Source organism: Orycteropus afer, unplaced genomic scaffold (assembly GCF_000298275.1).
Source record: "Orycteropus afer afer isolate SDZICR_OR568_19922 unplaced genomic scaffold, OryAfe1.0 scaffold00114, whole genome shotgun sequence".
NCBI lineage: Eukaryota > Metazoa > Chordata > Mammalia > Tubulidentata > Orycteropodidae > Orycteropus > Orycteropus afer.
Genome location: NW_006921701.1, coordinates 8177773 through 8187550, shown reverse-complemented (window position 1 = coordinate 8187550; position 9778 = coordinate 8177773). Strand labels below are relative to the sequence as shown.

General features: G+C 36.1%; 1 protein-coding gene across 1 annotated transcript in view; it reads right to left on the bottom strand.

The window, feature by feature from the left end:
- Window positions 1-9778, bottom strand: part of SLC49A4 (solute carrier family 49 member 4) — a 157714-nt gene that overhangs the window by 46663 nt on the left and 101273 nt on the right. Inside the window, 2 exon segments of the mRNA XM_007943929.1 lie at window positions 3073-3200; window positions 7552-7664. Coding sequence (XP_007942120.1) covers window positions 3073-3200; window positions 7552-7664 — 241 coding nt within the window.

Sequence of the window (9778 nt, the reverse complement as noted above, 5' to 3'; positions counted from 1 at the left end):
CTTCCTTCCGAGGAGTGGCTGGTGGGTTTGAACCGCCAGCCTTCTGGTTAGCAGTCAAGTGCCTTAGGCACTATGCTACCAGAGCTCCTAACTATTATTATAGTATTATTATTATAGTACTATCTATTTCTCCCTTCAATTGTATCAGTGCTTGCTTTATACATTAAGATGTGAATTTTGGGTGCATATAGTTTATGACTGTTAAATTTTCTTGATTAGTTGACCCTTTTATCACTATATAATGTCAATCTTTATCTCTTCTAAAAGATTTTGTTTCAAAGTCTACTTTGTCTGATATTAAGCTCATCACCCCAGTTCTTTTTTGGTTATTATTTGCATGGAATATCTCTTTCAATTTCCACTTATTTGTGTCCTTGGGGTTGAAGTGTGTCTCTTGTAAATAGCACAGAGTTAGATCATGGTTTTCTTTTTCCTTTTTAAATCCATTCTGCCACTTTCTGTCTTTTGATTGGAGCATTTAGTCCATTTACATTCACTATAATTACTGGTAAGGATTGACTTCTGCCATTTTGTTATTTGTTGTGTGTCTTAAGCCTTCTTTGTCTTTATCCTTTGTGCTTTTATGTTTTGCTGGTTTATTACAGTAGGCCTTTTTGGTTCCCTTCTCCTTTCCTTTTGTATGTCTTTTATGTATTTTCTTGGGGTCACCATAAATATCATATTCACCAGCTTGTATTTATAACATTCTTGAGACTTTGTTCATGTTGCTCTTCAGCCTCTGTAATTTTAACTCTCTTATCTTCTAATTCACTGACTCTTTCTTCTACCTGATTAAATGTGTTGGTACCAACTTAACTCTAGTAACATACAAAAAATTCTGTATCTACACCATTCTTGTCCCTCCTTTTGTTGTTATCACTAATTATATCTTTATATTTCATTTGCCTTGTAACTTTTTGTAGCCTAGCTTTTTATATATTTGCTATTAGAAAACATGAAGGACAAAACATTTTGAATTATCAAGCATGAATACCTTATTTACCAGACTTTATACTTGTTCATGCATTTCTCTTTATTAAGGATCTTTTTTATGTGTAGAATTACTTCCTAGTGTCTCTTCCCTTCCACCTACAGAACTACCATTAGTATTTTTTGTGGGGCTGGTCTGGTGGACATGAACTCTCTCAGCTTGCAAAGCTGGAAAAGGCAAGGAAATGGATTTTCCACTAGAGCCTCCGGAAGGAAATGTAGCCCTGGCCACACTTTGATTTTAAACCAGTGAGAGTTATGTTAGACTTCTGTGGTAGTTAAGGTTATGTGCCAACTTGGCTAGGCTTGGTTTTGAGTGGCTGGGTAGCAGGATATAGTTTTTCCCCATGGTGAGACTGGTAATCAATTTCATAGTGGAATCTACTGGAGCAGCTGAGTAGCTGCTTTAGGGCCGTGGTCTGCTCCTAGTATATAAAAAGATGCTTTGAGAAAGGTCTGGAAATTTTGGGCACACTTGGATCCTGCATGTAGCCTAGTCTTCATTCTGTAGCCTGCCATGTTGTCTGCCAATCTCAGGATTGTTCCTGGACTTGATGATCTTAGGACTGCGCCATTACTTGTCAACTCTAGGCTTGTTAGCCTCAGCAGCCAGCAGCCGCCTAAGTGAAGAGACACCTGCAGCTCCAGTGGGCTGGGAGCAAGAGGCAGAGCTGAAACCAAGGTTGAGGGACTTTCACTCAGCCCCTAGAGCTGGCACTTTGAACCCAGACTTCTAGCCTTCTAAGCTGCAGGAGAATAAATCTGTTTGTTAAAAACTCATTTGTGGTATTTTCTGTTAAAGTGGTACTAGAAATCCAAAACAATGTCTAATCTAAAAAAATGTAAGATAAAAAATTTGCGTTGTTTCAGATCACTAAATTTATAATAGCTTGTTATAGCAGCAATAGAAAATTATTATAGATCCCAAAGTGATGGTAATAAGGACAAAAAACAGCAGAACTACAAATGTTTCAGATCAATTAGATGAACTAAGCAAGCAACGATATAGGTATTTCCAGCAAGTTCTTGTTTTGGTTACTTTCCATGCCACTCTAACAGACATATACCACAACTGGGTGGCTTTAACAAAGAGGAGTTTATTCTCTTACAGCTTTGGAGTCTAGAAGTCTCAGTTCAAAGTGCCAGGCTCTAGGGGCTGGGTGAAAGCCCCTTGACCTTGGGCTTCAGCTCTGCCTCTTGCTCTCGGCCCAGGGAGCTGGAGGTTTTCTTCACTCAGGTAGCTGTTGGCTGCTGAGGCTGGCAAACTCAAGGTCAAAAAAGTAAAAAGGCACAGTCCCAATATTACCAAACCATATGGCAGGCCATTGATTCAAGTCCATTAAGAGTCACAAGATTGGCAGACAACATGGCAGCCTGCTAAAGGAAGACTCGGCTGCATGGAAGAGTCAAGTGTGCCAAAAGCTACAGACCTTTCTCAATACTCTTTCTTATATACTGGAAGTAGCACATCCCTAAGGCAGGTACTCAGCTGCTCTAGTAGATTCCACCATGGAGTTGATTACCAATCTTACCATGGGGAATAACTACATCCAGCTGCCCAGATACTCAAAACTAGGCCCAGCCAAGCTGACACACAATCTTAACTACCACAGTTCTCTTTTGCATTGATAATGATAAAACTAAACATAAAGTAAAACTATAGGTGCTGGTTCAAAGAATTTTACTGACGTATACTTCAAACGTCATAATTTTTTGCCTTTGTTACATTTTTCCTTTCTGGTTGACAATGATATAGTGGCTATAAATATAATAATCTCTGTATTAAGTTATGATATGAATTTTTTAAATACATAAACTTTTTCAAGATACATAAACTTAGAGTAACAATTATACTTATTTATCATATGCAAAATACCAAAGAAATATTATCAGCTATTTCTTGGATTTTCTTTAGATGGGATAATGGTTTGATAGCTGTACACACAGGGTATTAACACATCTGTCTTTTTGTATATTTAACAATTACTTATGGGAAGCAAGAAAACGCCCTACTATCAGAGTAGCTTTATTTTTGTGAATTGAAAATAGTTTATTCAAAACGTAAAAATAGTCTGTGTTCACCTGTGGTTAAAGGCAGGTGTGTGATGCTGTTCAAACAGGTCAGGGTGAACCACGTGGATGATAGTGTAGCCCCAGAAAACAGGAGGAGAAGAATTAGTTTCAGCATACCCCTGATAAAATCGGCAAACCTGAAAAGAAACAACGATCTATTAATTCTAGGTGGGTTTTTTCACACTATTTAAAGCAGTGACATACTTTGATTTAACAACAATTACTTGAATGATCTTCTATTCATTCTTTTAAAAGCAAGGTTTTTGTTTGTTTGTTTTTAAGAATTGTTTTGTGATTTCTTTTGTTTCTCTCACACACAGGATGGATTCTGAGTTTTAAAATTCCACTTTTATTTTCAAATATTCTATAATTAGCACACATTACTTCTATTTAGAAAATGGGTTACTTTGTTCACATAAATTTGTAAATATGGCTCTCTCAAAACTCAAACTCACTTAGAACAAACAGAAATGCCTACACCAGAGCTCTGAATGCCCAAGATGATCTGGCCTCTGCCCTGACTCTCCCTGTGCCTTACTATGCTCCAATGGGCAGACCTGTTTCTGTTTCTTATATATGCTAAGGCCAGTTCCCACAGCAATATATGGTTTTTGTACTTGTCCCATCCATCTGGGACACAGGCACTCCCAGATCTTCACATAACCTATTATTCCTGCTGATCCTTTAGGTCACTCAGGTCTCAGTTCAAATTTGCCCCTCAAAGAGGATTCCCATGTTCACCCAATCTAAAGAAGCCCTCTCTATCCCATCTCCACACTGTTTTATTTCCTTCATAGCATTTATCTGTACTGGAAATTATCTTGTTTTGTCATTTATTTACTTATTACTTTTTTTTTTTTACTTCTCTACCTGTTCGCTTCATACAAGCAAAAATGTAGCATCTAGAATAGTGAATAGCCAAAAACTTACCACCATTGAGTCAATTCTGACTCACAGTGACCCTATCAGACAAAATAGAACTGCCCCATAGGGTTTCCAAGGCTGTATGTATCTCACAGAAGCAGACTGCTTCATCTTTTCTCTGTGGAATTGCTGGTGGGTTTGAACTGCTGACCTTTCTTAACAGCCAAGTGCTTTAATTACTGAACTACCTGGGTTCTGGAATAGTAAACACTATTCTACAAAACTTGTAACTAAAGTTTTATAGCAATCTATATACTCAAAATTCCTTCCTTTTCCTGAGTTAACATTAAACTAAAAGGCATTTGGTAGAGATGCTTATCCTTTATTACAATCAAAATGTTTCCATTGGCCAATTGCTTTTCCTCATCTGCTGATTAATGTTGATTGCATAGGCACCTCCCTCTGGTGATGTCTAAAAACAGTTTACTCCATCTTTCAGAATTGTTCCTATTGCATAAAAACTGATCTCACCCTTATTAATGCTGGAATGCAATATGACAGATGCAGAGTGTCTGTATTTTCCTCTGGCGGTTCTCAGTGACTGCATTCTCTGTGCACTGAGACGTAGGTGTGTTTGTTCTCTGTAAGCTTCAATCCTATGATTGTCAAAAGCATGGTGTTCACTTTCTTCTTCTTTTTAACAATGAACTGAAGTTTTATTAAAACTGGGTTTCAAGTTAAAATACTGTGAAATATTGATTTTCTACCCTCCACCCACATAAAATATGTTAGTCAATTTAAGTACAAAAGAAAACAGTTCATGTAAGAAAACATTGCTTAAATGTCTTGGGATTTCCAGCTGTTTTATACATATATATGTGTGTGTGTTTGTGTTCGTGTGTGTGTGTCTATATGTGCTTTCATTTTTTATTTTGTTTGCTCTCTACCTGTGTTAACAGTATTTTCACCACTGGAAGGTGAACTTTTTTCCTAGCTTTTAAAAAAATGGCATTTGAGTTTAAAAAAAAAAATAATCCCACCCCAACGTTTATTCCACTTTGAATTTTTAAATTGCTTTCACTTCTACTATAATTATGTGACTGTCCTTAACACTTTCAATACCATCTTTGGTTTTGCATTTATCTGACAAAAAACAAACAAACAAACAAAAACTCATGATAAGGTTAATCGTGTGTGTAAGCGTTGTTGTTATGTACCTTTGAGATGGACCATTAGCTAGACTAAAATGATTTCCTATGAGGGCTGATGCCATCTTTTGGTGGGAGAAATAAATGCACCTTTGTCTGATTTAGGTTTGCTGTCATCCACAAAAACTCCCAAGTAGAAAATTCTTATGAACTCTGAAAAAGGCTCCACAATTTGACAGAAATGTCCCTCAAAAACATCCAAAAAACTCTGACTTAATTCCATGCTCACCAAACAGTTTTCTGATTTATGTTTTGGAATTCTGTATGAATTTACTCATCAGGTAGGAATATGACCAGGTATAAAATAATAAAACAGCTTTCTGGTACGAATCAGAATTGAATAGAGTTGAATAGTGAGTAAGTAAGTGTCACAGAGCCTGACCACATAAGAATAAACTGACCACCGTGCTCTGCAATTTTGGGAGACCCAATACCTTCAAATGGGCTGATGCCACCAAAATACATTATTAGGATCAAAGTAGTACCAAACTGGCCTTTCGCAACAGAATTACAAAAAATCACCCAATGCACTCATGTTTATAAGAAGATTCCATATCACAGATCCCAAAAGTAATACTAAGAAACTAACTTTAAAATTGATTTTTGGCACAGGAGATACTAAAAATTGATTTCAGATCTCAGAACTTCCACTTCAACATATTTGAAACAGAAATATCCTGGTTCTAGTTTTTCCCTTGAGTTATACCTGTACATAGTTTACAATTAAGAGTTCGGAGAAAGAAAATAAGGAGAAAGGAGCATGTGAGATGCTGTTTCTGCTATGTAATGGTTCCCCCCTTGACCTATTTGGTGCTCACAATAGTACTTGATCAATGATGATTCACTAAAATTGGTTGGAAAATTTAACTAGAAAAATAGGTGTGATTCTAGTCAAACATGATAGGTCAACATACTGCATCATCAGTGATTTCCTACAAATAGCTATCTTCCTATTTCTCTTCTTTAGCTTTTAGATTTTATACATTTTCCCAATTTATAGAAAGTTCATATAAAGTGATTTAGAAATTACAATGTCAATTTATTCCTTCATTATCCTAGAAACACTGTACAAATTGTAAGGTCTAGATATAGTATTATACTGTGTCAACTAAGGTTAAGTATTTAGATATTGAGGTGATTTACACATCTTATTTGATCTCCCCAAATAAAATTTGATTCTTCCCTTCCTCCTAGAGTTGATTGATTAATTTTGTTTTTGATTGGATAGAGTAAAATGATTTAGGAAATGAATGAATATTATCTCTTTGCAAACACTAAGAATAGTTTTACAAGCAGTGACCTGAAAGAGTGACATTTTCATTTCTTTTCTTTTTTTCAGAATGAGGCCTTTTTCCTCCTTCTAACTCATTCTAAAAATATGTTGTCATAATGGGTTAAGATCAAAAGGAGTGTGATGAAATAGGACGTTTTTAATAAAAATGAGATAACTAAGGAACATACCTACCAAAAAGACCAGAAAGAACTATCTGCTTAATCAGGATACTGCCTTTTCCTGGATAGTTTTTGAGATGTTCTTTCAAATGATTATTTTTCAACTCTTTGGTATTCTCAATTATAATCAATTTGTCTTTATTATTATATCATCCTTCTTTTGGTTCCATTTGTAGATGTTATTCCCTAGTAATATGGAGATAGGCAGCTTAATTACACTGGAACAACACCTCCAGCCTCGAAAAAACATTTTAGGAAGGGCTATCCCTGAGAAGGTTTATTGTAGCAGCAAGTTTCTAGCCAGTGAATATGAATTTCCTGTCACTTGAGCAAGTGTACTTTTCTGCCCTGTGTCTGTTTTACTTTTTCCTGATGTTTAAATGTTTATTTAGGGGAGTCTGTTTTCCTTTTGGGCATTTTTTTTTTTTTAAATTGTGATTTGGGTTAAAGTTTACAGTGCAAATTCACTTTCCATACAGCAGCTCACATATATTCCATACAATGTCTCATGACATTGATTATAATTTTCCACAATGGAATAGCTCCCCTCCCACTTCCTCTCCATACTTACCTCTTCCCTGTGTCCTTCCCTCCCATGCACTCTTGCCCCCCGAGCTGTCTCCCTGTGCATTCACAGCCCTTCTATTCTCCCATGATTGAGCTCTCCAAGGAGTGCATACCTAACGTAAATGTTCAGCTCATATGCCTGTCTTATGTTTGGCTGTAAGTCATGGGAGTGGGTTCAATTCCAGACCTGAAGGGCAGCTAGGGGCCATAGTCTCAGTGGTTCCATCAGGCTCTCAGACCAGCAAAACTGGTCCCCTTTTTTTAAATTTATTTTTAATGATTTTGAGTTTTGTTCCACATTGTTCTCCCACTCTACCCAGGATTTCCTACGCAGATCCCATTTTGGGCTTTTTTAAAACATCTGTTCACTCACATGTTAAACATAAAATATTCTTACCTTGCCATAGCAATTCCAACAACACAGCCTCCAACTATGGACCAAAATCCAATCCAGCCAGCATCTACCTGTCAAGAAAGTGTGCAGATGATATTTAATATAACACTATCATGCTATAATTTAGAAAGAATAAAAACAACAAAGATCCTCTATAATCAAAATGTTTTAGCTAAATGACAACAAATCTAGGAAATGTTCACAGATGCCACTGAGTCTGTTTCAACTCATGTACAACAGAACAAAATACCACCTAGTCCTACAAATCAGAATCAAGTTGGTGGTAAGGGGTTTGGGGTTTTGTATGTTTGCTTGTTTAATCTAGGAAATACTATGTAATAAAATGGATAAAATGGAAGGATTTATGTGTGACTAATTAATATAAACAAGTATTTATGTCTAATAATTCCTTGATTAACTTTCTGTTGGGATATTTAAATCAATGAAATTATCAATGCCATCAAACAAGTATTTTTCAAGTGTGTATTACCTGCCTAGCATTGTATCAGAAACTCTCAAGAAAATAGGAAGAGCATAAAAGATGGGTCACAACCTCAAAAAGTTTAAATATAACAACACACACCAAACAACTAGCAAATAATTAAGTGCTAAAGTATCTGGCAATAAGGAAAAGTGCCTAAGAGATCAGAGAAGGGAGAGAGAAAAATGTGGGATTGTTGATGTGGGGAAAGTGGATACAGAAAGAGAACTTGAGCTGAGTTTCAAATGCAAAGCTCTCCTGCAAGAAAACTTTTCTAGTCCTGTCATTTACTAGGCATGTGAGCCTGGGAAAATTATGTCTTCTTATTCATAAAATGGATTAAATGAGGTACTTTATGTAGAGCACTTAGATCAGTGGCTGCCATACAATAAGGGCTCAAAAGATGTTAACTGTTTTACTACCTGATGATGCTTCCCCAAGTATCTAACGTCCTATCTCTTTTCTAACTTTATGGCTAAACCTCTCAGAGTAATCTATAAAACCCATCTACATTTCCTCATTACCAATTATCTTTAACTCTTATTATAACTTGGATTCTTTCCTAACTCACACTTAAAGCTTTAGTTTCCTCATAAGTATAATGCAGATAATAAAGTTTTTTGAAAATTATTGCTGTTGTTAGACATACACTATGTCTAGCATTCAATCAAAAATAGCCAGATATATAAGAAGAAATCATGAATGAATACTAAAGATAGAACAAGATCTATAAGGGATAAGGGATCTAGATAATGAAATTATGAATACAGACTTTAATTAACTACTTTAACAGTTTATAAAGATCAAAGATAAGATTGAGAAATTTGGAAACTATAAAAAAGACTCACATAATCCTTAAAGACAATGTTCTATATCCTGTGCTGGTGAGTAGTAAGTGGGGTCTTAAAAGCTTGTGAACGGCCATCTAAGATGCAACTATTGGTCTATCCCCATCCAGAGCAAAGAAAAGTGAAGAAACTCAAAGATACAGGAAGCAATTAGTCTAAAGGACTAATGTCATAGCTAATGTCAGATGGACTTTGGCTCAAAGCAAAGAATATCAGAAAGATGTTTACTTGTGTTTTATTGACTATGCAAAGGCATTCAATTGTGTGGATCACAACAAATTGTGGATAACATTGAGAAGAATGGGAATTCCAGAATGCTTAATTGTACTCATGAGGAACCTGTACATAGACCAGGAGGTTGTTGTTCAAACAAAACAAGGGGATACTGCATGGTTTAACATCAGGAATGGAGTGTGTCAGGGTTGTAGCCTTTCACCATACTTATTCAATCTGTATGTTGAGCAAATAATCTGAGATGCTGGACTATATGAAGAAGAACATGGCATCGGGATTGGAGGAAAGCTCATTGACAACCTGAGTTACACAGACAACATGACTTTGCTTGCTGAAAGTGAGGATAACTTGGAGCACTTAGTGATGAAAATTAAAGATTGCAGTCTGCAGTATGGATTATATCTCAATGAAAAGAAAATAAAAATCCTCACAATGGGACAAATAAACAGCATCATGATAGATGGAGAAAAGATTGAAGTTGTCAGAGACTTCATATTGCTAGGCTCAACAATCAGTGGCAATGGAAGCAGCAGTCAAGACATTAAAAGATGTATTGCATTGGGAAAATCTGTTGCAAAAGACCTCTTTCAAGCGCCGAAGAGCAAAGATATCTCCTTGAAGACTAAGATGCACTTAACCCAAGCCATGGTATTTTCAATCACCTCAT